We start from the raw sequence: 27,194 nt of genomic DNA on the forward strand, positions 1-27,194 counted from the left end.
GAAGGTATTCAAAAGAAACTAACATAGTTGCCTAAGTGATATATCAGTATCTCACTCTAAACTGTATGCACATCAGGGAGGAACTAGGGCTGCCCACCATTCAACTTCACACTGGTACGTCGGAGACTACTGATTCAATAATCAACAAGAGGGAACACCAGAAGAGAGAGCCGGCCTCGCACATAGTGCTTACGGACATCCCCCTGACCTTGCTCAAGCTTTGAATGGCCGGCACAGCCACGTGGGTGAATAAGAAATGAGGATCTGCTGTGATGAATACCCTCAAAGTTAATTGTCAAGCTATCGAATGCATCTCATGAAGCTGATCACGGAAAGGCTCTTGGAACGTGCAATTGACTTTTAAAGTTTCCGAATGGGCTTTATTGATGATCTCGGGTCTATATAGTAAATAGTCTAAGAGTTTAAAGGTGGTGGCTGCTGATCAGGATCGCCCGCTCTCGAAGTTTGTGAACTCAATCGCAAATAGCGCCATGAGATCATATCTTGCCAAAAATGGCACGACCTCTTATCTTCCGAATAGGGATACTTTTACTAGTCATGGCCGGAGAATCATCACATCACAGCAAACAGGTGGCCGTGGGTGGAGCAACCCTGGCTATCACTCTTCCTATGCCCTACTAACCCTCCGACTGAGCATAACCACATCTTCGGGTAATAGACGCTGATCAAGATTGCTCCTTTTGAATGCAGGTTGTTCTCATTGGATCTCCAGTTTTAGAGGCCCTCCCGTTACTCCTTATTGAGAGCCTAGCTCTACTACTATGGACAGAAGACATCACAGAAAGGTAGAGTATGACATTGTCTGCAAAGAAGCACGCATTAGCAAAATCCTATAGCAAGGAGGTATATAGCGTCGCATCTAGGAGTAGTCCAGGCATGTAGAATAATGCAATTTGCTTGATGGTATTCGGTCGCGGGCCGAACAGGTATCGAATATCAAGTTAACTGGAAAGGGAGTGCGGGGGATGCCCAAGAATGTTTAATGTTTAATGATGCCATAGCAGTATCAAATGCAGTATTGGGAGACCGAAGCTAGGGGCTGGGGAGAGGTGTTGCTGTGATGCACAGCTTTGAGCAATGACCGACACAATACAGGATATTATCAAGGCATGCTCAATTTCCAAGAATATCAAAGATACCCATGAGGAAAATCCTTTTTTATCCGTGAGTGATATTTCACCGTTCTGAAGTAAGGGAAGTAAGGATACCGGCGAGGGAGAAATAAAATCAAGTGAAGAAGTACCATGACGATGAATCAGAAGTAGTCAATTTTTGTTTTCTTATTCCTAACACTGGAGTTCATTGTCGGGTTTTGTCACCTGAATACCAAGGACAGACTGCACATTGTTGCTATAGAAGAGATGAGAACTGAAGAGAGAAAGACAGAAATCGAAATGCAGCGCGATCCCGTGACATGTGGGTCGATACTAGAATCCGGGGTAGCTGTGTCATTCCTATTTGGGTTAGACCGGTTATAGAGCAGCTACGGGTATGCAGTGTTTTGTGCATCAAAATAAGCCTTGTATGTGCTACTCAAATCTAGGTATATCTTTTGGCATAGTAGAGAGTATCTTGTCCCTTTCAGTGGCCACTAATCCCAATCGTATTTAATACGCTCGGACTTAGATAGACCAGATGACCACACGGCCATCAACTCCGCTAGCTATAATAAATTGTTAGCCGTAAGCTGTATGCCTGTGTTGATGAAGGGGTTTCTTACTGCTAAACTTGCTGACAGCACCGTTCGCATCCTCATAAGCTCGGATCGTGCTGATGGTATTCTGATGGGTCGTTTTAAGCTGGGTATCAGCCTGCGTCTGGCCCTTAAGATCCATCTGACGAAACATGTTGAGAGCAGTATCCTCTCGAACGCTCCCAGCACCTCCTCCAGATTTGCTCTCAATTGGTCCAATGAGGTTCCATCTACTCTCATCGCCCTGGAAGCGATACGGTTCGCAGTCCTACGCGTCGTCTAATTAGTATACATAAATAGTGGGAAGAGACATAAAAAAGTAAAGTGAACTTACATGACCGGCAGCAATAATCTCATTCTCCCCGTTCCAGATAAGGCAGTTGAACGGCAAGAGCCGGGTGGGGATGTTCAGCATTGCTCGAGGAGGCTGTTCCGGAGCACTCGGGTACACGACCGTGATACTGCTGTCATGGCCAGTAAAAGCGAGGGCATCTCCACTTGGTGAAAAGCCCACACCATGAATCCATCCGGCTGAATCGTTCAGGAATTCGCCGCAGATGGTGTTGAACGGGAGACGCTCTCCCCAGGCGCTTGGTTCTGGACGAGTGTCAACCCCCTTAATAAAGCCCGAGAGAACTCTAGCATGGGAATCGGTCGATCCAGCAGCGAGAAGCACAGAGTTCGGATGCCAAGCAAGAGTAGTGATGGTGCTCCTAATCGGCTTCTTTAAGTGCTTCGAAATCCACCAGTCGTTCTCCTCTTCAAAATAGCAAACCGAGATCACACGAGCTCCTGAGCCAACAGCGAACTTGCGCTCAGACGGAGACCACCGCACAAACGTCGCGGCCCTGTTGATCCGAAGAAGGACCAATGTCGGCTTCCAACCAGAAGGAGTTTGTTCCCAGACGTATGCGTTCCGGTCTAAAGGGGTGGTCAGGAAGTTAGCATACGCACCCTTTCGAGGACCTGCTGTGAAGCAAAAGTACCTTGAGAGCAAGTAACAATCTTTCCACTGTTAGGCGCAATATCAACGCTTGTAACAGTCTTCTCGTGGCCTTTCAGCTCATCAGTCAAGGAAAACTTGTTGCCTGCTGTCTGGTAGAGCTCCACATTGCTATCCCGCGCAACGGCAAGCGTTTGCTTGTCCGAAGAGAACGAATGGTCAGCAATGGGATTATGAAAGAGGTGGTGAGCTTGCGGGGTGGCCATTGTAAAGTAAGACGACAGGAGGAGCTCTCTACTGTCGTTCAGCTGTTGCTTGGTGTTTAAGGGGATGAATTATTAGTGGAGAGAACCCCGTATGTACAACTATTATTATGACGCGGGCCATGAGATTAGATAATAAGTCACATGACCATATACGTAGAACGTCAAGCTAGTTTTCTCTCGCGACGGAACTCCAGGTAGAGACAGGCAAGCAATAGCAGCAGCAACAAAACCCAATCTTTCGCTTAGGGACAACTTCTTAACGGGTCCTATTTCCTTTCTTCATTCACGTAATCAAATTTTATCTCTGCGATAGACCTATCGAAGTCTCTTGCGTTCGTCCTTGGAGGGTCCCCGAAAATGGCTACAAAAGCTATACCTACGCGTAATAATACACAAAACAAAGCTCCTGGAGCTGGTTTTCCAAACCAAACGTCAGTATTCTCCTTCCTTTCATTCCGTTATTCTTCGATGTGGATAATTAGGCAATTCTGACAATCTTCGCAGACTGTACTGCACCAACCTACCAGATAAGATTCGGAAACACGACCTGCGACTATCGCTTTATACCCTTTTTTCTACCTACGGAGTTGTCTTGGATGTTGTCGCCATGAAGACAGCTAAGATGCGCGGTCAAGCCCATATTGTGTTTAAAGATATCCAGGCTAGTACACAAGCTATGCGGGCTCTCCAGGGGTTTGAGTTCTTTGGTAAAGAAATGGTATGCTATCTTTACTTGTGCTCTTATATAAAAATCAGCCTCGCTTACTTTTTTTTTTTTTTTTTTCTTAGAAAATCGTTTATGCCAAGGGAAGTTCGGATGTCCTTGCTAGACTACGTGGCACGTACAACCTCCCGGCTCCGACTGCCCCAGTCGGCGGCGTTTCGACAGACCTGCAGAAATCGATATTCAGCGGTCCTCCCGGATCGACAGCGCTGCCTCCTAAGCCCACTAGTGGAGTCAATGGTGAGGCACAAGCAGCCCAAGGAGTTAAGCGACAGCGCGAGGAAGAAAGTGATGAGGAGACACCGATGGATGAGGATAGCGACGTTCCAATGGAAGCATCGTCGGATGAAGATTAATATGGGTCCACCACGTTCGTGTGTGGCCGATTTCAGGGGGGGACGGAGAGAGGGCAAAGGGAAAGGGGAGACAAATGAAAGAAAAGAGAAGAGCGAAGATGACTTTTACTCTGTCTGCTTCAAAAGTTATTGTTGTCCAAGGCGTTCTGTGGTTCTTGCACCTGCTTCCGTTGCAAAAAGCTCAGACGGCATATGCAAGCCAACGCAATGTCCTACCAACCCGAGCCAAATGACGAGATACGTCTCGGGTGTGACATCCTGCCCCCCTGCGATGTGTCTCATGGCATCCGCAGTATTGCAAGGATGGACGAAAAAGGTGGGCGCGCCAGTTATTGGATGATACTATTGAGATGTGAGTCGTGAAGCGGTCTGGAACCGAGCACATGGCACCTACATCGAAACTGATACCACCTATAATACCGACACTCTTCAATTGCTTTCGATACTCGTCCGGCACCAAGTACTGGTAAACCACGTCTATTCCGAGCACTGGACCTTTGTGATTTATCCACCGTAACGTGAAGTACAGGACGGGAACTTGATACGTGGGAGAGAGGGCGATATCATAATCCACCTGTAAGGATGCATTGGGTTCGATTGCACGAATGAGAGTTTCCTGGTCACTAGTCAGAAGACGCCAAATCAAATGTACTGTATATTTAGGGCCCAGTGTTCACGAACAGGATCATGTTCGGAATCGTCTTCCAGCTGCAGTTCTTGAAGATTCTCGGGCTCATACACTAATGCATTTTCTTCGCCGTGAACACCGATATTTTCAATATGCCGTGATATCTTGAGCATCGAATCACTTGTCTAGTAGACCGAGATTTAAATTAATTAAGAGAGAGAACAATCGGTAGGGAAATTTTCTACTTTTAGACAGACCTGCAAAGGGAAGACGAACTACCTGTTGATGTACAAACCGAATCGACAACCCTGTGTCCGAACTTGAGATCTGCCATGCGTGGAATCGGTCGCATAAGACACGACACCCATAGTCAAATTCATCTGGTTTCAGAAAAGGGAAGCCCATCAAGGGTTCTTGGCTCGGTCTAGAAGGAGTAAGAGACGCCATCTCCGAAGTCCATGCGACTTGTCAAGACGCGGTGTACTCCGGGGAGACCGTATCATCCGACACGATTGACCGACAGAAGTGAGGCACAGCGCCGCTAAACCCGTCAGCCACGAGCCTGACAGTCGTCACTCTGTATTGTTCGTGTATGTCTTTGCGCTTCTTGTACTGTTCGAGAAGTGTATCAAAGTGGTATGTGGCCACCCATTCGTCCTCGGAAATTGACAACAAAGCAATTGAGCCCAATAACAACCAGTTGCAGTAACCGACACGACGACTGACGTTAGAGGTGATTGAAGGGATAGCAATCGTACATAGTCGCCGCAGCAGAAGTAATAGTTGCAAGTAGTAAAAAGTTAACTAAGGTTTCCTAGTTAGCCGCAGACGGAGGGGGGCGGTGAAGTCACATTATTTCCGAATGCGGTAAGGCAGTGGAATGACGCTCCGCTCGTCCTTTCTCTCTCCGTCTTCCCTCTACCACAAGATTACTCGTCCCTGTGGCTGATCTGCAGAACTGTCGTTCCCCCCGGGTCTATCGGTCCTGTCCGGCTTCGCCATAGTGGCTGATCGTTACAAAGACTGATTATCCGTCTTATCGACATACCCTATTATGCATCCGTCCCGCTGCTTGCGGCGCAACAACACCAAGACGCGGTCTGTTGCATATCTTGGATGAAACGGGAAAATGAAATCTCGATAACCTGCTGGTCTACATCCATTGAATGTGGGATAATGAGGGCACATCATTACTCAAATGCTACGACGTGTTAGGTTTCATCATTCTCTTCCCCTCAAGGGCAGCAGAAGCAACAGAAGCAGCCGCAACAGCGTTACCAGCGACATCTGCATAATCTGCAATGCTTCCATGGCGTTCTGATACCCCAGTCGACCGCATTGTCAGGCTGTACATGCTCTTTGCAGCTCCCGGTGGATCAGGACGCATCCGTCGTGGTTGAAGTGTTTTCGTGCATCGTGGAGCTAGATCATGGCGCCATGGGTCTTTCTACCCACCCCTTGGTTTAGCTTCTTATGTAGCTTACTCTTCCCCCTTCTATAGCCCCTCAAGATTCTTTGTGCTCCAATCCTATTTCATTTATGACTCTGTTTTCTTGTTCTTTGCGTGCCATCTTCGTTGCTTCTTTTCTTGTTTCGGATGTTTAGCTTTTGATACCCATTCTTCTTTTCCTCAATTTTTATTTGAGAAAAGAAAAAAACCTCTTATTCCGTTTTCCAGGTGCTTCTATACGCTGCTCTTCCCAGGTGGAAGCTCTAGATCACTGGTCTTGTTGGCCTTCCAACGCCGCCCCCTGAGATCAACTATTCTTGGGTACTTATCATTCATGCTGCGCATGTCCCATCCGGAAAGTCCCAGAGGAAGAAGTGGATCCTGATTCCATCTTGATCGCATTGACGCCATGGGAAGCTTCCACTCCATCCCAAGCCGATCTGGGCGTCGCCGTACGAATCGTCTGTCGAAGCCGTTGACAAAGAAGGTGTCATTCCTCAGCCCTATCAATCGCAAATCACGGCCTACGGATTCGAATACCGCGTCCCCGGTGTCGCCTCGTTCTGCTCCTCGGAAAGATCCACTGAACAATGCTTCTGTCCCTGTCAATTCGTCTGTATCAAATTACCATGCTCCCCTGCCACAATCGCTTCGTTCTGCGCCGTCTCAATCAAAGTCACTACGAAGAGTCTCCGCTTGGTCAAGGAACAAGCCAATCGCTGAAGAAAATCCAGACGAGCATCGCCATGATCTCCCGAATCCGAATCCTAACACCACCGCCTCCATGAGCAGGCGGCCTTCCCTTCGGCCAACCCGAAGAGCTTCTTTTCAGCCAGAATCTTTACGCGATTTTTTCCGACCAGGCAATACACCGAGACAACCAAAAAGATCCTATTCAGTTCAATCGCTTCCTCAGAGCCCCAGAGGCACCATCTACGAGGATGCGCTGGAGGAAGCCACGTCTTCCAACACGTATTTCATGGTGGATAATCAGCGGTTCTCCCTAACTCGCCGGCGCTCTCTTCTCACGCGGCCCGGAGTAGCTACAAGGAAACCATCACGACAATCCGTCAGAAGACTATCTCCGCCAATTAACCAAGATCCCGAAAGCCCATCCGACGGATTCGCTGAGAAACAAACATTATTACAGCCACCGTTTCTCGAAACCGAAGATACAACTGCGAAATCTATTTTTGCCTCTACCTCTACCCGTCCGGACACTCCAAGCGATTTCGAGTATACCCATTTGGGTGCGCTCAAGTTGGGTTCTTTGCGAGTTGTCAATGGCTCTGCATCTCCGTCTTCCAGTGATCGGACGCGCTTGAATATCCCTCGCAGCACGTCACCTGAGATCTCTTCGGACGATGTGTGTACAAAAGAGTCAACAGTTACAACCCACACCAATAGCCAAAAAGTCTACGGTCATAGGTCAAGCTCTGGAAGCAAACGGAAGACGACAAGTAGCGATACTTCTATGCTTCAGATCTCTGCTTCGCCTGATAATGAAGACGCTCCTGGAAGCCCATTTTCTTTTGAGTGTTCACCAACGATGGCAGCAATCCCAAGACACGCGTCATTCCTTACACAAGAAGAGGATGAGGGAATATCATTACCAAACGAAAAGAGCCTGATCGACGATGGCGCTAATCTTTTGTGGAAGACTCATATGAAGCCACACTCTCGAAAGAGGCTTTCGCAATCTCTCGCAAAAGCTGACAGTGGCTACAGTTCCACTACGTCCGCCCGCTCTTCACAAGATAAACCTACTAGGAGATCTATAGATTCTCAACGACCAGGCAGACAATCCCGGGGGTCTCGCAAGGTCTCCACCAGCTGCGGGTTCGAAAGACACGGAGATCACGTCGAAAACTCGTTGGGCTTGAATTACCTGGATCCGATTCGACGCCATTCCAACCGTCAAGTTTCTAGGTATGAAAGATCGCAGCAGTTACAACCGGACATGCCGCTCTGGAGCCCCCGTTTTGCAGATTCTACGGCTCTCAGGCGTGCTATGTCTTTTTCTCGGCCATTTGGGCCGTTGGACAGCCTCGAGGCCTCTATCAAAGACGCCACCGAGGCGCCAATTCCTCAGAGGCGACGGGCAAGCAGTATTGGAGGCCGAGCGTCCCACCCCTATCAAAACTTTCATGCTCTGAATTCTTCCCGGTTGTTGCGCCATCAATCAATTTCTTTTACCGGTACGGAACAAAGGATCCCTGGGGTTCCGGGCATATATAACACTCGGGACTATACTCGCCTCAACAACGCAGACACAGCAGGCTACAATCGCTTTGACCATTATCGACCTCAAAACCAATCTATACACCGATCATCTACGGCGAGGGCCAAACAAACTAGAGCTGACATGGTGAACGAACATTACCATCAGTCAAACAACAACTTAGGTGGTAAATCTGTGTTGCCAAGGCATAGCACTGATTTTGCCCTGCGGAAATCCATTTCTTTCCTGGAACGAATGGAACCCGTGGTAGAAACGGACTATGGGACTCTAGCCGGAGGGTCTTGTAACAGGGTTAGGAACCCAAGCATTGATGAACAGCAAACCAAATATGCTCGACCTGTCAAGCGTCGGAGTCTCAACATGTCTACTTCCCCGTTTATTTTCAAATGAATAACGACACCGGAGAACATGCGATACGACCTTTTTTTCCTTTTCTTTTCTTTGTTACCCTTTCCATATAAAATTTTTAGTATATACGAATGTTCAAAAGTTCACGGTATGGTTATGCAGCTACGTTGGGAGAGGGCGGGATTTTGGATATACCACCATTTTTATTGAACTGTCAGCGGTCTGGTTTACGAATTTTACTTACTATTTAATGAGCGCTTGTGTTATCGACCGAATGGCCAGCGACTACTTGTATATACTACACATTAATATTACTATTATTGGGGATTTCTATTGTGACAAAGCAAACGAGTATGTAGCGGTGAGGCCCTAACGGGGTGTCTAAACGAGCGCCCTGCCGAACATGCATCTGTCAGATTGCCAACTAGGTCTTGATAGTTTCAGAATGATTTGAAAAAGAGCATTAAGCACAAACCAAGGTATCATTGTGTGTTGTCTGGGATTGATATATCTATGCGATGTGCCTCAACACTGTAAGGATCTGCTAAGTTTAAGAGCAACTACATTTTGTTGAATGCAATAATATATCAAAATGAAAAAAAAAAAAGAAAGAAAAGAAATATGCATATACAAGAGAATAAAAGAATATACACGCTGTACTATTCAATCTATGCTCAAGTTTCATCTACCGTAAAAACAGGGTACGTACTTATACTCGCGTATCTGCTCGGCATGTCGGTATGGAGCACTAGTGCCCTGTACCTACTGAGTACTTGACACGTTTAAACATTTGTCAATGTGTTGGTACCTGGGGTGGGCTTCTGAATACAGGGGTCCCTGGCATAGCTCGTGTTTCGTATTGCGAACACGATGCTCTACTTTTTATACTTTAGATTTAGGTATCAATGTGTTGGCCACTTGTGCATTAGTCTAATGTAGTGAAATATCGAGAGAAAGACTCCATATGACAGATCATTAATTGATATGCTAGTTATTAATAAAAAAGACCTATAACTCATGAAAATGCAAAGTAAAAGCAACCCGCTTCTAACAAAATCCATAGTTCATGCAATATAGATGCAATCCAGATGGCGTCTTGAAAAAATGGGGAAAGTCGATTCGAGAAAATAAATGCGGTGTCCCATCCTCCAACCATATCATAGTCCCATATAATTAAGCATAGCAATGGAAACTCCAGATATCCAGCAAATATCAAACCACATATGAAATCCTTTATTCAATCCGAATCTTCTTCATCTTCGGTGTCGGCTCTTTAGGGAGCACCAGCGAGAGGACCCCATTCCTCAAGCTAGCCCTGACCGTATCTTGGTCAACTCTTGTAGGGAGATTAAAGACTCGGTGGAATTCGCCAATAGCACGCTCTGAATGTCGATACTTGTACGCTGGCTTCTGAGCTTTCTCGGCAGCAGACTTCTCAGAGTAGGTTGGTGTCGCCACAGGTGATGAGTAGTTCGCCTCGTCCTCATCTTCGACAGTGGGTTGGTACGACTTGTTAGAGGAGACTTCAGAGGATTGTCCCTCATATTGCTGGCTTTCCCCAACCATATTGTAATTCCGCTCTACTCGACCCTTGATCACGAGCGTCTGGGAATCAGAGAATCCAATATCGACATGGTTCGGATCAACACCGGGGAGCTCTCCATCAAGATAATAGGCCTCATTCACTTCCTGCAGATCAAAGTTCGGGCTGAAGTAGCGAACTGGGAAAGGCTGGCGATAGTTATGGCATTGCTTGTGGTGGTGGTTGTGCTCTGGACTAGTCGAGCGGTGGACATCATAGTCGTCGTCCAACAAGTAGAGCAGAGGCGACAGATTGGTGGTGTAGTGTGGGAAGAATGCCATTTTGTTTGTCTTGTTTGGATGTTAAGGGAAGGAAGGCTTAAAGCTTTGGAAGTAGAAGAGTAGTCGCTTGCTCCTGTTAGAGTGTAGAACCAGTTATTCTGATATGAGATAGTTGATGAAGACAAGTCAATCAAATGGGCGCCCCAAGCCATGATTTTTATATTCATCGAGCCCTATTCTAGAGCCCACGCGCATGTACATTTGAATCAAATTGAATTGTCAGGAACCGTGTGCTGGTTGTCCCTTGAAGCCTCAAGATGCTTCGAGATCACGGGCCGATAAGATAAGATCTGCCCAGGTCCTACGGGAAGCCTGTGGAACCTTCTGTGACATTTAGGAATTCGATGTCACATGACCTCCATCCGTCGATGCGACCTCCCGCGACCATTCTTGATTATTTATTGATTATTCAGGTCGATATTCTTTTTGCTGCATATATCGCTATGACCCCTGTTCAATCTTACAGCTCCTTCTCGCGGGGGTCGACGACTGTCAGTTGTTGACAGTATGTCTTCGATTATTATCGGATATTGCGAATTCCTGGAGACGAATACATCTCGAGTTGTCTTTGGCCTTTGCGCAAAAAGTACTCGATCGCGGTGAAGTCTTTTTTGCCGATGAAGATATTCTTCTGGAATTCCGCCCTACAGCCATTGTTAACTTTGGTTTCAAGCGATTGCGACATTTCTCGCGACTCTTGAATAGACACAAGCCTGAAGACGCACCTAGTATATGCTTTGAAGTTATCCCGTGACTCCTGTTCGGACGTACAAATTAGCAAGGTTTTCCTTTCGATTGGTCTAGGGTTTGGTAAGTCTGAGCTTACCACAGGCTTTTTCCGGATTTCCCGTAGGCATTTCCGATAAAGAGATAAGACATCTCGTTGAAGACCTGACAATCGGGCCATTGATGTACATAGAGATAGAATGCGAGAATGTAGAGTAAAAGCTCTCTGTTCGGTTGGAATTGACTGATAGAAAAAAAGAGAAAAAATAGCTACTATCTTACATCATTGGTTCCGTAGCTCCGTTCTGCTCCGTCTCCGGGAAACTGGGGGGGGGACGCCGGGGAACTCCTCTTCTTCCGGCCGAGATGCACATGGACCGAGGAGCAGTGTCCGATTCCGTGGATATATATGATAGATGGTTCAGTATTTCGTAGTTTGCCCTTCTACCTCATTTCCCTTGATTTGAGCTAAATCCAGGAATCTGATATATACGCAAAAATGCCTGCTTTCTCGGTAAGTCGACTGACTGTACCTCTACTACTGCTACTACGTAGAGTATAATCTGTTCAACTATCTCCGCGAGAGACTTTAACATATGTCTGATGCCACCAATAGAATGCACCAAGATGCTGACCATCAATGTTTCTGTACAGCGCCTGATTCGCTTCCTGGCCAAAGACGGCCAAGTCTACTACGGCGATGCCATCCTCCCTCCCGGCGTGACTGACATTTCCAAAGCGACTCAAGCAAAGGTGATCAAGGGTGACATCTTCGGACAACACCAAGTCACAGACCAAACAGCTGAGGTGAAATTACTCCTGGCCCCTCTGGCAAGAGGAGATATCGGCACAGTGCGCGGCCTAGGGTTGAACTATGAGCAGCATGCGAAGGAGTCCAACTTGCCCATCCCCAAGTACCCCGTGCTATTCTACAAACCTGTCCCCTCGATCGGGGGTCCTACTGATGACATTCCCGTGCCTTATTTGGTGCAAAATGATGAGGGACTTGACTACGAGTGTGAGCTTGTTATTGTTGTTGGCAAGCTGGCCAAGGACGTGCCTGAGAATCGAGCTTTAGACTATGTGCTTGGGTATGCAGTGGGTAATGATGTCTCGCACCGAGAGTGGCAGATCAAGCGTGGAGGAGGGCAATGGGCCCTGGGTAAAAGCTTCGATGGCTGGGCACCCTTTGGTCCTGGTATCGTGACCACGGATGTGATCCGTGATCCCAATGCATTGATGATCTTGACCAAACTGAATGGTCAAACCGTTCAGTCGTCATCGACTAAGGACATGATTTTCCATGTGGCTCAAACCGTGTCGTTCCTGTCCAAGGGGACAACTTTGTTGCCCGGAGATCTGATTTTCACCGGAACGTAAGTGTCTATCGCAGTCATTGTTGGCGAATTGCTGCTCATTCATATGCTTGACAGTCCCCAAGGCGTGGGCATGGGTCGTAAGCCCCAACTTTGGTTAAAGGACGGAGATCAGGTTGAGGTCTCGCTTGACAGTGTAGGATCGTGCGTCAACAAGGTCGTCTACGAGAAGCCATTGCCTAAACTTTAGACACAGAAAGTAAACTCGGGCAGCTCCAATGTATATTTTAGTTACCCAATATAGTACTATTCTTGGTAATATCACGCAAAGCATAAGGCAACCATACTGATTTGGGGTTCGTAACATCTTTTCCTATTAATTGGATTCTTGCAAATGTCTGGGAAAAAGAAAGGGGGGAGGGGGGGGAGGCGGGGGGAAGACCTAAACAGTTTGAGCGCCATATCCCTTGATCGACTCAGCAAATGCCCAGCTCTGGGCTTCAAGCTTCTCATCTTGCTTCACCTCAATGCCATCTTTTGAGATCACTGCTATCGAGTAACTGTCGAGACTGCGCGCATCCCGATACCACAGAACTTTGATACACTCCTTCAGTGCTGCCACTGCCTGCTCCTTGCTGATTTCTTCGATGGGTTTCTCCTCCGGGAACAGTCGACGGAGAATTGGGACGGCAAGGTGAGCACCGAAGCCGGTCGCCAGATGAGGGGCTGAATAAGTGGTACCAAGCAGGTCTGCTGAGCTGAGGAAAGGCTGTCCATTCCCATCGAAGCCTGCAACCAGGACGTGATTCCAAAGCGGGTTGAATTCAGAACGGCGCTTATAGAAAACCTTCGACAGGTAGGTGTGGAGGTTCTTTGCGTTGAGCAGGTTGCCATGAGCCGAGTAATTTTCTTTGATATCGATGGATCCTAGGAGACGGTCGATATATTGCATATCAGACACGTCACCACCAAATCCGACCACAGCGGAATCTCCAAAGGTTCGAAGTCGTTTAACATCGGTGAACCGAGCGAGAGACCCGTAAGATGCTGTGCGAGAGAGCCAATCATCAGAAATGCCCAGTATTTGTGAATTGAAGATTCCAACGTACCCAGGTTGTCGGCCGCAATCGCAACGCCTCCGTTGAACTTGACCGCGATCACTGACGTCCCGGTCACAGCGGGAGACTGAGTGTGGGCTTTCGGGCCAGTGGTCTGTAGGAATGAGGGGTTGTAAACTCCATATATGTCATTTCTGGGCTTCAAGTACACTCATATCAGCGATATAGACCTTTATGCGATGGTTTAGCTGCTCTTACTCGACCCCAGGATTCCGGAAAGTGGTTCATGCTGCACAACGCGGTCTCTAACAGGGTTTAAAGGAATAAAGCAAAATAGTAGGAAAAAGGGGAAAGAAGAGAAGAAGATCCTTGATGGTCGATCAAAAAGGTTGAAAAGGCGATACACTGTTCAAGTTCAAGCTAGGTGACGGAGCTCTCTTGGTTACGTTAGCTGTGGTACTGCTGGGCGTTGGCGGCGGAACTCCGCGCGCCTATCGGAGCTCAAGCACGTGATATGTTCGCTCTTTTTGTCTTTTTTCCAAGACATACGAACTATCAGGATACCCCTTATATCGACAGAGTATAGGATTCTACAATAATTGTCACTGGACTGGTACATATGTGCAAACCATGGTGCATCATTCTGCCCGGATCATTGCAGCCACTGTATTCTACCAACCCTCTATTTTGCTTCTTCCTAGTGTATATTTCCTTTGATAATATCACATTGTTTTCAGATTAGGTGCTAGATTTTAGATGTTCGCCAAAGCTATTGGAACATCTTCACTTTGCTATCACTTAGGTTTATCCTCGGGTTGGCATCAGCCACAGGTAGATGTTGCAACTCATGCTCTCGGTTCCGACAGGTTGTAGTTCAATAACATAGATAAAAGACCTAGCTCCGGCAGCCAAACCCTACTTGGTCTGGCTTTGCAATGGCTTGGATCAAGACTTCGCACCTCTACCGGCAGCATTCGCTTTAGTTTTTGAACTTGACAAATTCGACCGGCCACTGCCTTCAGACGTCCCTGACACAAATTCAATAGAATCTCTTTGGCCACTAAACCGTTTCTCTTCCGTTTTGTAATAGATCTCTTTCTGTGTCTTTAAGAGTTCCTCCTTGTAACCCCAATTCGGTAAATTGGACAAATCCCAAAGGTCGGGAGGTAGTGAAGTAGAGTATTGCGTTTCATCATTGATTCCCGCATGATTCATCATCTTCGTGAGCAAGTTCGGATTCTTGAGTGAAGAGGAGCCGGCAAGTTTCTCATTAAAATGTGTACCCTGTTTTTTTAATGATAAGAAGTGCGCGAACTTGGCATTTGCCTTGGGATTAGGGGAGCCTGGCGGAGATGACGGTATATCTAGATTTGGGACAGGAGGGAGTGTTAAATCGTGTGTTAATGCGAGAGATGTTGAAAAGGGAGAAGATGGGCCGTCGAGGAAACCCCCGCTTGCTACATGTGGTCCCTGAGGATGCGAAGGCCCAAGAACCGGTCCGACTGGCTTCGCATTCGTGTTTATTTTTGGGATAAGACTTCTCTTTTCCAATGTTTTGGGTGCTTTAAAAATTAGTATTGTAATTGGTAACCTCTAAGCTATGTATCGGGGACATACCATTAACATCTGCGACTTGTGGCTCTTGAACAGGTTGTTCCTTAGTCCTATGCTAGAAATTGCGTTAACGAGCGAGCAGGTCTTCGAGTTCTGTTAATCTATACCTTAGGCGCCGTTAAAGGGGTCTCGTTTTCTCCTTCGTCTTCGCTACTGCTTTGATATGCACCAAGCCCAAGCATAGCGTCTCCAAATTAAGGCCCGAATAATGGCGGTTCTGGGTATAGAGCGTCTAGACACTTCTCGGTATAAGTGGTAGATTCAATGTTTCAAAACTGATGGAGCAAATGTACCAAGAAGACCAAATATTGGTCGCATTGGTGACAGTTCTAGGTAGATATTGGCGGAAGCTGTAGGATTAGGTAAGCAAAAGACAGCTGCTCCAGCATCGCGTCAGAAGTGAGAGCAATCCATCAGTCCCAAAGCCACCTGGTCCTCCCCGCAAACAAAAGGACACGCGAAAGCAGAACGCTGTATTGACTTCACCAAAAGAATCTGCTCCTCTCTTCTGTCGAATAATCTCTTGACATCTCTCCAAATCCGATTATCGCACCGGAAATGACGTCGCTTCTGGGTTACCAACCTCAGAATGAGGGTGTCGGATATTCCTTCTCTCAGCCAACTAGTGTTCCCAACAAAGAACACTCCTTCTACCCGTATGTGACAAATAGTTAACTCTTTTCATGAAATGGAAAACTAACTTGCCGACCCTAGGTATACCGACAACGGTGGCTCAACTTTGGGCATCTCAGGTTCCGATTTTGCGATCCTTGCCGGCGATACTCGTTCCGTTGCAGGATACAATATCAATTCTCGCTACGTTCCGAAAGTATTCAAGATTGGCGGGGATGATGAGACTGGAGAGGGTGCCCACATCCTCCTAGCGGTTGTCGGTTTTGCTGCCGATGGTCAAGCTCTCAAAGAACGACTTGATGCCGTGGTGAAGATGTACAGATACCAGCATGGAAAGCCTATGTCTGTGTCAGCATGTGCACAGCGGCTCTCGACTATCCTTTATCAGAAACGATTCTTCCCCTATTACGTGCAGGCCATCCTAGCAGGATTGGACGACGAGGGCAAGGGAGCATTGTACAGTTACGATCCCGTTGGCTCGTATGAAAGAGAACAGTGCAGAGCGGCTGGATCTGCTGCAAGCCTGATTATGCCGTTCCTGGACAACCAAGTGAATTGCAAGAACCAGTACATTCCTGGAAGCGGAGAAGGGCATGCTTTGGAGGCGAAGAAGCCGGAGCCTCTCCCAAGGGACACAGTCGAACAGCTCGTGCGGGATGCGTTCACTAGTGCTGTGGAAAGACACATTGAGGTCGGTGACGGACTTCAGATGTTGCTTGTTACAAAAAGCGGGATAGAGGAGATTTACCACCCTCTGAAGAAGGATTAAGGAAACCATTACCGGTGGTCATCAATGTTTTATTAATTGGATGTGATCAATCTTCAGTAGAATCACGAATATGTCAATGAAGGTATATCTTTTACACCATATCATAACATCAGTAGCATATCTTATTCAATCCCTTATGTCGTGTGAGCCCTTAACGCCAATTTCATCATGCTGCAACCAAGAAAAGAAGAAAAGAAAACTACATTTTGATCTCATCAGAAACGTTCCTTCATGCGTGATGCCACAGTACGCAGGTTACCGTAAACCTTGCCCTGTTGATCATAGACATTAGTAACAGCTCGGAACGATAACAATTCACCTGTCATTTGCGCGATCACTTACCGGAGGACTACCCAAAATCAAGCTAACAATAGCCTCCCGAGCGATGTGGATGTTCTTGAATCCGCCAAGGATATGGATCTTTTGGTCTGCGAGAACCACACGTGTCCGACTCGCATTCTCGATTGCGAATTTAGTCTTTCCGTCTTTTCCTGCGATCCGACCAATTGCACGGCCAATATGTTCGCCATTCAATGAACCCTTGACGTCCTTCAATTCAAAGGATTGGATGTACAGATCGTCCAACCTCAACAACGCGATGGCATCGTCGACATCAAACCCAAGGGTGAAAGCTTTAATGAAGTCTTCGCCTTTCTGTAAGGCTCCCGTGTCCGTAGTAAACTTCGAGGTACGCAATTCAACTGCCTTGTTCTTGATGTTCATGCGCACTTGCAACTTCAGATGTTCAACGAGTGGAGGATATATCTTTGGCCAATTTGCTTTCAGAGGCGTCATACGATGCGGTGGTACTGGCACTTTTCGAGTTTCGACGCGATATACGCTGTTGGTGTTCGTCTCTGGCGTAAAAACGGGGCGACCCTCTTCATCAATGCGCATTTCCGAGTCCTGGACCGGTACCGTAGGAGGGTTATTCGAGAGATCATTCTCGGCACAATCTTGTGCATCAATCAAAATTTCATCATCTTGGTCTGAAAACCGTTAGTTGAAACTCGGATGTATGAGGCACTGGTCGCAACGAACTTGGGACACGAGGGGCTGCTGTTGAGGCTTCCATAGACGCCATTTCCTCAGGGCGCCTGAGGAGTGCTGTTGGGGCCGGCATTTCCTTTCCACTATAGAAAATAACAATGTATACCAGTATCGTTTTGAGAAAAAAAAAAAAAAATGTGCGGCGCCTACAGGGGTAATAACTAAATCTGTTATCGCGGATTTTATCAGGCGGAGTGAAAAAAAAAAATAAGTGTGTCAATACGGCTGCAAACAAGACAAACATTTCCCGGTGGTGCGGGATGATTTCATGGAAATTTGTTCTAGCATCGGGCAAATTATATACACTTTGCCATTAACGTCGCCAGTTACGTTTGTGCCTGCTTTCAATTTCAACAACTCCTTTTTCTCAGATCCTCGAAGCTGCTCAACTGCTATGGCTTCTGTCGGGTGTCTCTAACGAGCTCTACTTTTTCATTTTCTCGTTTTATAGATTCATGATGTGACGGCGATCATGGCAGGCAATTTTGGACGCAAGTTATACACTAACTTCTGGGAGGCAGCAAATCCATTATTCGGTCGCCCTTTACGGGCAGGTCGCTTACGTTTTATATCTGACACACCGAACTCGGCCCAATTCTCTTGCGAATTCCTCTTCAGACGACAGGCCAGAAACACATCATCGTTGCCTCCTCGAAGAACAACGCAAATCACAAGAAGATTTGCTTCTGGGGGCTTCTTTGCCCTTGGAATTTCACCTAGCTCGCCAGCAGTGGAAACCGGAGCGACATGTGTAATTGGTCCCGACAAATTATTACCACATAGAAGCTATCATTTCGATAGAAGACTTCTTTGCAACCTTACAGGAAATGTCTGGAAGCGAGGACTTCATACAAACAAGGATGACCGGCTAAAAGGAGAGTCTCCTAGGGACCCCTCTTTCAAGTCAGGCAATAACAAGTCTGGCTCAACAAACCTAGATCGGACTGGAGATGAGATTCAAAAGAATCGCCAGGCGGAGAAATCCACCTATGGGCACCAACTGGGATCATTTAACCGTCATTTTATCGACCGCTTACCACATATACCGCACATTCCGCATCTGCAACGGCCCACAAAAGAAGAACTTTTAGCGGCAGCAACTGGCTTTTGGTCCAGGCTCAAGGTACGATTCAAGTGGTTTTCGATCCGAAGTGTTCGACCTTTCAATCTGGATGAAATCGCGGCCCTTTTTTCGTGGGTCTTCTTAGGCCATGTGGTTTGGGTAGTCTTGGGAACAACAACTTTCTTTTCGTTACTTATCATTGCGATAAACACTGTTTTTGCTCAAGGTGCGTTTCAGAATATCTTATTCATCAAATATCGGGAAGCTAAAACCGTACAGAGACCTTGGCTAGATGGATAGGTAATTACCTTACGAAATCGTCCGGTGTGAAAGTCGTCTTCGAATCTGCTATTGTGCCCAGATGGAAGGATGGTGTTATCACTTTCAAGAATGTATTTGTCTCGCGACGACCTGGACTGGGGACTGGAGATGTCAGCAAAGGCTCGTCGAAGACAGCCGCGGCAGTGGCTGCAGCTGCCGCTCTCAGCGAACAACCGACCGCCGACGCATCTGACCAGCGAACGATTCCCGACGAGGAGGATACGAACTATACCCAGTTTGACATATCCATCGAATCAGTAAATGTGACATTGTCGTTCACGAAATGGATAAACGGAAAGGGCCTTTTGCGTGATGTTGATGTTAAGGGCATTCGAGGAGTCGTTGACCGTAGACATGTCCATTGGTCAGATGTCAACTTAGATCCCAAGTCCTACCGGCACGAGCATCACCCTGGAGATTTCGAAATCGACCGGTTCAAAATGGATGATGTACTGGTCACAATTTACCAACCCGATAATTTCCGGCCATTTTCTGTCAGCATATTCTCCTGCGATCTTCCTCAGTTAAGGAAGCAATGGTTATTCTATGATTTTCTATCGGCGAATATGATGTCAGGGTCATTCGATAACTCTCTGTTCACTATCCATCCGCGACAAACACACGGCTTCACTGGCGCACAGTTGGGCAACGGCCTAGAGGAAGACGGCAAACCGAGTCCGTGGAAGAAACACAGCCGGATCCGTATCGATGGGTTGAATATAGACCATCTGAACCGTGGAGTGCAGGGGCCATTCTCATGGATACATGAGGGAACTGTTGACATTGTCGCGGACATTATGTTCCCGGCGGAGAATGACGAGAGTTTAGCCAAGGTGATGACTGATCTCTATGATCGGTTGGAGGCAACAGTTACCTCCAACCGGTACGACCCTGCGTCGCCAGATGCAGATGTGTCCAAGGAAGACACTGCGAATGAAGATCGACGGTTCCTAGTCACCGACCTTCGAATTCATCTCAACAATGCTAGAGCTGTGGTCCCTATCTTCACACGGGATCTTTCCTATATTAACAACGCGCTTATACGGCCCATTGTCGCGTACATCAATTCCCGGCGGACTTTTATCCCCGTCAATTGCCGCCTTGTCAAACGCGTTGGGGACTTTGATGGCAGTTGGACCACTTTTGATAGTGGTCTGATGGACGATCTCTCTGCCGCGGTAAGCCTATATTCCCCCCACTTTCACTACTTTGTCTTGCTGACAGGTCAACCAGGCGTATGATGGCTTCGCACGAGATGTGGTAGACGACCAAGCGCGCAAACGACGTTTCAAAAAAGTTGGATTTTGGTCGCTCCAACTTGCTGCCCAGGCCATTTTTATGGGAATGGCTGGGAATATTGCATGATTATTTCTGCCATATAATGACTGACGGCGTTACACTGGGTTTGAATGGGTCTTACTGCGATTTCACGAGGGCGAAAAGCAAAACAAAAAGGGCGTTTTCTGATTTTCTGCAGTTGTTCTCTTCTCTTCCAACTTTCTTTTCAGCCACTGTCTAATGGGATAGATGTGTGCTGTGTACTCATAGAATTCTATTATTATCGAGATGGTCTAGGTCATACTCCGAAGCGATGCAGACAATACAATATTCTCCGTACTGGGTGTTGGTCTATGCGCTGCTCCGTGAGCTGTCAGTAAAACTGTCAATGCTCCGTGCCCTGCAGTCATGTACGAACTTCTATGGTCCTTAAAATCCAGGAAAAGGGGAGTAGAATTAACCAAAATTCAGGTCTTAACGAAAAGGGAGAGGTGCAGCGTGTAGGAAAGTAGAGTTAGAATTTAGTTACCCCTATTCCTATAGTTATCCTCCCCCCTTTCCCTCTTTTCTTTGGTGGGATCTTCGCATTTACTCCGTCATCATTATTCTAATCAAACGAGACCAAAAAAAATTCCTGAATAATGTACTTCTGCTCTTAGTTAGTCGGTGGTTCTTCCCCAATCTCCAAAAAAGAAAAAGAAAAGAGAGGGAAATTCCCCGAAATTTCCGTCTTTTTCTTTCCTGTCTGTCTCTTTACTTTCACAGTCGCTTTCTCTCTTTCCCGCTCTCTTTATTTGTCTTCTGGAGGTTATACAAGTGGTGTTTTATCCGGTCGGTTCAGTTCAAAAGAATTCCTTGTATACAGTAAGTGCTCCGTTAACCAATGGGTCCGAGATTGGTGAGGACCCCACTCTCTTTCTTTACCCCCTGCTCTCTTATCCTTTCATTTCCTTGTCCCACTGACCGTGCATAATCCAGAAAGAGACCGGTTGTCGTTGTCGTTGTTGTCGTTGTCGTTGCTGTTGTCGTACATAACTCTTTCCTGAACAGTCCTGGGGGGCGCTTGCGTCTCCTCTGCTGATCCGGACGAGCCCAATGTCGCAGGTTCGGCGGCACGGACAAGGGACCGACCACCATCACAACCATCACTACCAATATCAACCATACAGTCTCCCGATCCAGCCTCCTCCGACTTCTCCTCTCCCTCCCCCTCCCCTTTCTCCTCCTACCTCTGCTAGGAATCTTCATTCGACCTCTCCACATTCTCCTTCGTCTCCGTCTTCATCTTCTTCTTCATTCCCTCTTAATGGGAGTTTGATTCCTCGCGATTACTTAGGGCCTCGATCTGACTACCAGCAAACTTCTCGTGCCGCCGCCGCTGTGACTGTTCCCCCCAGAACGACTCCATCCCCATCTCCCTTGCAGACAGGCGCCCATTCTCAGTTACCCTGTCTAGGCGAGTTAGGCGCATCACAAAGCCCGTTGTCACCACGGACATCTGCGGCTACTTCGACATTCCAAAGCCGCTCTCCGGTCGGCCATTTATCTCATGCCGCGTTCCCGACGCCTCCATCAAGCGCCGGCCACAGCTTTTACAGCAGCCAGATTGAAACGACAGACAAGAAATTGTTGAATGGACATCACCAACATGATAGAGGTATGACCGAGGAAAAAGTGAACCAGACGACTCCGCGCAAACCCTCAGACACTACGGACTCGAATCAATCAACAACCTCCTCCCCCATATCTGGTATTAGTTCGTTGCACTCCATGGCTGGTGATCGCTCGGGACAGCGGTTTATGCCCCGCACGTCGTCAATCGATTCTGCGATCTCCTCGCTTTCCTCGGCGTCCCAGTCTCATAGATCCACCTTCGACGCCAATTCAGTGAGCCAGGCGGACATTGGGAACCTAATTTCTACTGCCGGATCGGCCGAAGCTGTCATCATACACCTCCTCAAAGAGAAACATCACGCTGCCTCACAAAACTCGCAGCTTTGGAGATTGGTCGATAAGCAACGGACCCTCATTCTTGGTCTGAACAAAGATCTTGAGCGAGCATTGAAGGAGAAGGAAAAGTACAAGACAAAAGCGAAAGAATTGCAAACGCCATTGCCGGTGAACAGCAAAAATTACACAATACAACCCCGAGGTACTGAAGGGGATGCTGTGGTTTCCCAAGATCAGGACCGTCAAACGCAAAATCAATCGGGACCCTCGAGAAACACAGGGGATTACAACCAAGAGAACTTGAATAGCCAAAATGATGTGTCTACAACAAATGATTCGCCTGTCGAGTCTCACGGCAAAGGGGACCAAGGTCGTGAATCCCAAAAATCGCAAGCACCCTTGTACTCACGGGACGAACACTCAGCGACTAGCCCGAATTCGTTTGCGAGCTCCAACGATTCGTCGCTCAGTGAAAAGCCAATACAAGAGAAAATCCCGCACCCAATGCGAAAACCTCCACCCGCACCGCTAAAACTTGGGAAAATGGGGGGCACAATCATAGAGCACCCCGAATCTGACTCTGAATCCGAATATGAAGATATTGATGCGGTGGATGAGATGGACCGCGGGAGAAGGAAAACGAGGGACGATGATGACAGAGAACGAGAAGCGGCGCATGCGAAAGAAGATGCGCAATATTCCAAGCCGGCGCACCCTTCAGGCGCCCAGCCCATGCCAGTCGGCCTTCCGTCAAGCCCACGGCCCATAGCTACACAATCACCACCCCCAATTGAACGCTCTGGATCACTGGCCTCCATTCTAAGCCCTCGCACGGCACATACAGGATCTTTAAAAGAACGCTCGTTTTTGTCATCGGCGCCAAAGAGTCCAGGTTTGCCTGTCAGCCCAAGACCAGAGGACCGTCCCATCGGCGCTCCGTTGCCACGAATGCCCCGAGAACTGCCAAACGGTTTGACGCCTGTGTCAATACCGCCGACCAATAGCAACCTTTCAGGGTTGGCTCTCTCACCTCGAACAACCAGAAATCCAAATACATTTACTGCACCAGGGAATTCCTTGCCTTCTGGCAACCCAGCGAACATCGATCCGCCTATACCTTTGATTGATGCGACGGTTAAGATAGATAGTCCCCGATCACCGGACCCAAGCGCCAATGGTATCTATCAAGGATTGGTTTCTGATGAGTACCCTGACCTTCTTTTATCGCCAAATGCTTTGCCTTTGATTGAGGTGAAGGTTGCATCTTCCAGGCTCCGGCCTTCTAGGAATAGCTACATGGCACCGAGGCCATCTGAAGAAGAGCCAGTTTTTACCTTGAGTATATTCTCGCGCTCAGACAGCATGGAGCTTTGGCGCGTTGAGAAGGTTATTGCAGCACTGCCCCAGCTGGATCAGCAAGTCCGGCAACTGTGTTTTTTCGCAGGAAAACTGCCCGACCGGAGCATATTTACCGGACACTCACCCGCCAAGATCGATGCGCGACGGGCAGCTCTAACTTCCTACTTTGCTACTCTCCTTGATACTCCGATGGACGAAAAGGCGGCTTTGGTCATTTGCCGATTTCTCACTTCTGATGCTATCGAGGCCCGGGACGATGAGACGAGCTTACTGAAAAGTAGCAATCAGATGAAAGCCGAGATCCTACGTGGTCCAGATGGGAAACCCAGGAAAGAAGGATACTTAACAAAAAGAGGAAAGAATTTCGGCGGGTGGAAGGCAAGATACTTCGTCCTGCATGGCCCCGAACTCAGATACTTCGAAGCTCCTGGCGGTGCGCATTTAGGCACTATCAAAATTCCCAATGCGCAGATAGGCAAACAATCGCAAAACACCAGCGCTCAAAGCGCCTCTCTTCCTGATGATGACTCCGACAATCAATACCGCCATGCCTTCCTTATTCTGGAGCCAAAGAAGAAAGACTCCTCAGCCCTTGTACGACACGTTTTGTGCGCTGAAAGCGACGAAGACAGGGATGCCTGGGTCGAGGCATTACTGGAATATGTTGAAGGACCTGCAGCAGAATATGAGAGCGCAAATGCTACGAACACGAGGAGTCAGCCTCAAACGCCAACACCCGATGCAGGTCCAAAGTCGGCAAAGATGTTCCCCAATGAGGATAAGAAGAACAGCAAAGGATCTGACGGTCCGGATTCGGATGGCCCCGACATAGTGCAAGGGTTCAGTTTTGATGATGCTGTTCCTGCCGAACCGCCAGTCCTCGGGTCGAATTTTGAAAAACCCACACCCAAATCCCCGCTGTTCCCGTCTAGTACATGGGGCCCCTCAGCGGATGCAAACCAAACAACCAACACTACATTGGAGAATGGGCAGCTTTCATCGAAAATAATATCAGGACCGACAAACGGCGCTGTGATCCAAAATGCAGGCGCTTGGGGCAATAGAGCTGCCAACGCCACTGCCATCAAGGAGAAGAAGCGCAGTATATGGGGTTTTGGAAAGACGAGATCGTCGATGGACATTGCCTCGCAACTTCAGCAAGCCGATCGCGAGTCTCCTACATCACAGGCTCAGGGCAATGCTTTTGTTGACAGGAAAGATTTCGTCAGGCCCGTTTTTGGTATCCCGTTAGCAGAAGCAGTGCAGTACTGTGCGCCGCAAGGGGTCGATGTAGAGTTGCCTGCTGTGGTCTATCGCTGTATTGAATACCTGCAAGCCAAAGGAGCATCATCCGAAGAGGGTATCTTCCGACTAAGCGGTTCCAATGTTGTCATTAAAGCATTGAAGGAGCGGTTCAATACAGAAGGCGATATAGACTTCCTTGCTGGTGATGAGTACTACGATGTTCATGCTGTGGCCTCCCTCTTCAAGCAATATCTTCGAGAACTACCAACGACGGTATTAACCCGCGAGCTTCATCTGGAGTTCTTGCGTGTGCTTGGTGAGCAACTCATTCTGATTTCATTTCTAGGTATTGTGCTAACGGTATTTTTCTTTTTTGCAGAACTTGATGAGCGAGAAAAGAAGATCGCAGCATTTAATTTCCTTGTACATAGACTCCCAAAAGCGAACTTGACTCTCTTACGGGCATTGTCTCAATTCTTGATCGAAATCGTCAACAATTCCGCCGTCAATAAAATGACTGTTCGGAATGTGGGCATTGTGTTCGCTCCGACATTGAACATTCCGGCGCCAGTTTTCTCAATGTTCCTCACCGATTATGATAGCATATTTGACCAGAGCCCCGAGCTTGGTGGGTCCGCTATGGAGTCCGCCGTTGATGATCCAAAAGCATCTGATGTCCTCCGCTCGCCACGCCGTCAAGTGTTCTCGGATATACCTACACCTTCTTACAATCAGACGACATTCCGGCATGACCAACTTGAAGATCCCAGGGGAGCCTACGATACTGGCTTGACATATGCACAGCCAAGCCATGTATCCGAGAACTACAATTACATGCCAGCCTCGATGAACCAGATGTTGAATCCTAACCTGGAAAATGCTCGCTCTGCCAAGGCAAATAGACGGGAGAGCTCTATGCTCTTCATGGAATTAGGCAACCAGAACCCCTCGATTCCAACCTCACGCGCTGACTAACCTGGATGTGTACTTCAGGGTACACTAACGAATTTCTTTTGTCCAGCTAGACCCCTGAAAGACTCTAGTAGCCGAAGGATCGATCCTATATCCTTCCACTCGGGGCGTTTGCCGAGGGTATGTGCATTTGCTTTGGGCTTCGACACTCAGATACAACCCTCTGAATCTCTATACTCCATAGAGGGCCATGGCCCTCCTTCGAGGACAATCACGAATTGTATGAACACATGGAACGACAAATATATACCCGCATCCTGCATTGCGAGGAAATGTTAATATTAATGTTAATTGGAGGCAAGGGTCATTCTTGAAGTTGACGCGCACAGTTTTATGGGGGTCATGTCTTTTCTTCTTTCCACCAGTTATGACGATTCGATTTTTGCACAAATATACTCTATTTGTTCTGTCCTTTTTCAGTATTTATTATATACCATAGCAAATATCCTTTATCACTTCTTCTTTGTCTTACAGAATGCGGACATGCAGTATTATGCTCTTCGTGGATGCTTTTCGATTAGCCTGGCTACAAAAGCAAATAACTTAGAATCTTCGCGTCCGATCGCCCCTCCAAAACCCCATCACTTCTCCATTTTCCATTACCCAATCTCTGGCACCATCAACCAAAGCCTTTGCCATCCCCTTATTCTTGACCTTCCCATCGACCGACAAGGCATTTCGAGCCAAGCCCGCAGTAGATACATGTTCACCCGTCGCATATTCAGAGCCCATGCTAGGCAGGACATTCTCCCCCGCACTCAAGCTGACGAAGAGGGCAAAAGGGACCAGCCAGACGCAGATCCCGAAATAAGATGCCACCTCTGTAAATGTTGGCATATCCTCGACATTGGTTTGATACGGTTGGCGCCAGTTACCCGCAGATCGAGACGCAGGTAGTGGTTTTGAGAAATGGCGGAACCATAGCCAGTGGTTCAGGCCGACTAGAACGCAAGATGAGACGAAGAGAGGGTCCGAAAGTTTGACAATGGGGAATCGTCGGAGATTGCTTGCGTATACAAGGTGCGAAACAATACTGAGGGCCGATAGGAAGAATGGGAATCGGTCAAAGAGGAACAGGAGGATCTGGATGACAACGATGCTGTATATTAACCGAGTCAGAAGTCGTCGGGCGAGGACGGTATGTTCTTCGACAAGTTCGGACAGGTAATAAAGGCCAGAGGCTAGAAGGTGTTAGGTCTTATCTGATGCCATGACTTGCTCAGGTCTCTCTTACCTATGGCCAACGTTAGAAACGCAAACCCCACAATCACCCCCAGATACCCTAATAGAGGTAGAATCCACATTG

General features: G+C 47.7%; 14 protein-coding genes across 14 annotated transcripts; 6 read left to right on the top strand and 8 right to left on the bottom strand.

Annotated features, from left to right (window-relative positions):
- Nucleotides 1-1,242: 1,242 nt before the first annotated feature.
- EURHEDRAFT_414307 (WD40 repeat domain-containing protein) lies at nt 1,243-3,004 on the bottom strand. The gene is made up of 4 exons (XM_040782390.1): nt 2,701-3,004; nt 2,049-2,635; nt 1,742-1,982; nt 1,243-1,684 (listed from the first exon to the last, which is right to left on the bottom strand). Exons 1-4 carry the CDS (start codon nt 2,921-2,923, stop codon nt 1,644-1,646), a joined length of 1,092 nt encoding a protein of 363 aa, XP_040637176.1. The 5' UTR covers nt 2,924-3,004; the 3' UTR covers nt 1,243-1,643.
- A 276-nt stretch (nt 3,005-3,280) lies between these two features.
- Nucleotides 3,281-4,003, top strand: EURHEDRAFT_459876 (U2 snRNP complex subunit MSL1; the record flags this gene model as incomplete). The annotated part of the gene is made up of 3 exons (XM_040784611.1): nt 3,281-3,354; nt 3,428-3,641; nt 3,713-4,003. The coding sequence occupies 3 exons, from the start codon at nt 3,281-3,283 to the stop codon at nt 4,001-4,003; spliced, it is 579 nt and encodes a 192-aa protein (XP_040637177.1).
- Nucleotides 3,630-5,403, bottom strand: EURHEDRAFT_504193 (ATG3/ATG10 family protein). The gene is made up of 5 exons (XM_040785808.1): nt 4,908-5,403; nt 4,685-4,816; nt 4,398-4,619; nt 3,713-4,345; nt 3,630-3,641 (listed from the first exon to the last, which is right to left on the bottom strand). The coding sequence occupies exons 1-4, from the start codon at nt 5,076-5,078 to the stop codon at nt 4,130-4,132; spliced, it is 741 nt and encodes a 246-aa protein (XP_040637178.1). The 5' UTR covers nt 5,079-5,403; the 3' UTR covers nt 3,630-3,641; nt 3,713-4,129.
- A 1,087-nt stretch (nt 5,404-6,490) lies between these two features.
- EURHEDRAFT_404258 (uncharacterized protein) lies at nt 6,491-8,713 on the top strand (the record flags this gene model as incomplete). The annotated part of the gene is made up of 1 exon (XM_040780296.1): nt 6,491-8,713. One exon carries the CDS (start codon nt 6,491-6,493, stop codon nt 8,711-8,713), a length of 2,223 nt encoding a protein of 740 aa, XP_040637179.1.
- A 1,191-nt stretch (nt 8,714-9,904) lies between these two features.
- Nucleotides 9,905-10,534, bottom strand: EURHEDRAFT_404259 (Hsp20/alpha crystallin family protein; the record flags this gene model as incomplete). The annotated part of the gene is made up of 1 exon (XM_040780297.1): nt 9,905-10,534. The coding sequence occupies one exon, from the start codon at nt 10,532-10,534 to the stop codon at nt 9,905-9,907; it is 630 nt and encodes a 209-aa protein (XP_040637180.1).
- A 520-nt stretch (nt 10,535-11,054) lies between these two features.
- EURHEDRAFT_460178 (succinate dehydrogenase assembly factor 1) lies at nt 11,055-11,441 on the bottom strand (the record flags this gene model as incomplete). Its single annotated transcript, XM_040784629.1, has 3 exons — nt 11,055-11,178; nt 11,260-11,291; nt 11,361-11,441. 3 exons carry the CDS (start codon nt 11,439-11,441, stop codon nt 11,055-11,057), a joined length of 237 nt encoding a protein of 78 aa, XP_040637181.1.
- Nucleotides 11,442-11,637: 196 nt separating this feature from the next.
- Nucleotides 11,638-12,934, top strand: EURHEDRAFT_414314 (fumarylacetoacetate hydrolase family protein). The gene is made up of 3 exons (XM_040782391.1): nt 11,638-11,774; nt 11,915-12,636; nt 12,694-12,934. Exons 1-3 carry the CDS (start codon nt 11,760-11,762, stop codon nt 12,824-12,826), a joined length of 870 nt encoding a protein of 289 aa, XP_040637182.1. The 5' UTR covers nt 11,638-11,759; the 3' UTR covers nt 12,827-12,934.
- A 52-nt stretch (nt 12,935-12,986) lies between these two features.
- pre4 (proteasome core particle subunit beta 7) lies at nt 12,987-14,057 on the bottom strand. Its single transcript, XM_040782392.1, has 3 exons — nt 13,893-14,057; nt 13,686-13,833; nt 12,987-13,623 (listed from the first exon to the last, which is right to left on the bottom strand). Exons 1-3 carry the CDS (start codon nt 13,920-13,922, stop codon nt 13,019-13,021), a joined length of 783 nt encoding a protein of 260 aa, XP_040637183.1. The 5' UTR covers nt 13,923-14,057; the 3' UTR covers nt 12,987-13,018.
- A 220-nt stretch (nt 14,058-14,277) lies between these two features.
- EURHEDRAFT_524676 (HCNGP domain-containing protein) lies at nt 14,278-15,559 on the bottom strand. The gene is made up of 3 exons (XM_040786934.1): nt 15,356-15,559; nt 15,252-15,303; nt 14,278-15,196 (listed from the first exon to the last, which is right to left on the bottom strand). Exons 1-3 carry the CDS (start codon nt 15,428-15,430, stop codon nt 14,580-14,582), a joined length of 744 nt encoding a protein of 247 aa, XP_040637184.1. The 5' UTR covers nt 15,431-15,559; the 3' UTR covers nt 14,278-14,579.
- A 107-nt stretch (nt 15,560-15,666) lies between these two features.
- Nucleotides 15,667-17,084, top strand: prs3 (proteasome core particle subunit beta 6). The gene is made up of 3 exons (XM_040782393.1): nt 15,667-15,904; nt 15,963-16,925; nt 16,996-17,084. Exons 1-2 carry the CDS (start codon nt 15,807-15,809, stop codon nt 16,648-16,650), a joined length of 786 nt encoding a protein of 261 aa, XP_040637185.1. The 5' UTR covers nt 15,667-15,806; the 3' UTR covers nt 16,651-16,925; nt 16,996-17,084.
- On the bottom strand, nt 16,866-17,773 carry EURHEDRAFT_404264 (pre-rRNA-processing protein PNO1; the record flags this gene model as incomplete). The annotated part of the gene is made up of 3 exons (XM_040780298.1): nt 16,866-16,922; nt 16,993-17,639; nt 17,692-17,773. 3 exons carry the CDS (start codon nt 17,771-17,773, stop codon nt 16,866-16,868), a joined length of 786 nt encoding a protein of 261 aa, XP_040637186.1.
- Nucleotides 17,774-18,011: 238 nt separating this feature from the next.
- Nucleotides 18,012-20,361, top strand: EURHEDRAFT_532167 (mitochondrial distribution and morphology protein). Its single transcript, XM_040787212.1, has 2 exons — nt 18,012-18,989; nt 19,043-20,361. Exons 1-2 carry the CDS (start codon nt 18,173-18,175, stop codon nt 20,323-20,325), a joined length of 2,100 nt encoding a protein of 699 aa, XP_040637187.1. The 5' UTR covers nt 18,012-18,172; the 3' UTR covers nt 20,326-20,361.
- Nucleotides 20,362-21,457: 1,096 nt separating this feature from the next.
- EURHEDRAFT_459962 (GTPase-activating protein BEM3) lies at nt 21,458-25,891 on the top strand (the record flags this gene model as incomplete). The annotated part of the gene is made up of 2 exons (XM_040784613.1): nt 21,458-25,232; nt 25,296-25,891. The coding sequence occupies 2 exons, from the start codon at nt 21,458-21,460 to the stop codon at nt 25,889-25,891; spliced, it is 4,371 nt and encodes a 1,456-aa protein (XP_040637188.1).
- Nucleotides 25,892-26,431: 540 nt separating this feature from the next.
- On the bottom strand, nt 26,432-27,192 carry EURHEDRAFT_460022 (uncharacterized protein; the record flags this gene model as incomplete). Its single annotated transcript, XM_040784619.1, has 2 exons — nt 26,432-27,069; nt 27,123-27,192. 2 exons carry the CDS (start codon nt 27,190-27,192, stop codon nt 26,432-26,434), a joined length of 708 nt encoding a protein of 235 aa, XP_040637189.1.
- Nucleotides 27,193-27,194: the final 2 nt, after the last annotated feature.

The sequence above is a fragment of the Aspergillus ruber genome (genome assembly GCF_000600275.1).
Source record: "Aspergillus ruber CBS 135680 unplaced genomic scaffold scaffold00021, whole genome shotgun sequence".
NCBI classification, from domain to species: Eukaryota; Fungi; Ascomycota; class Eurotiomycetes; order Eurotiales; family Aspergillaceae; genus Aspergillus; species Aspergillus ruber.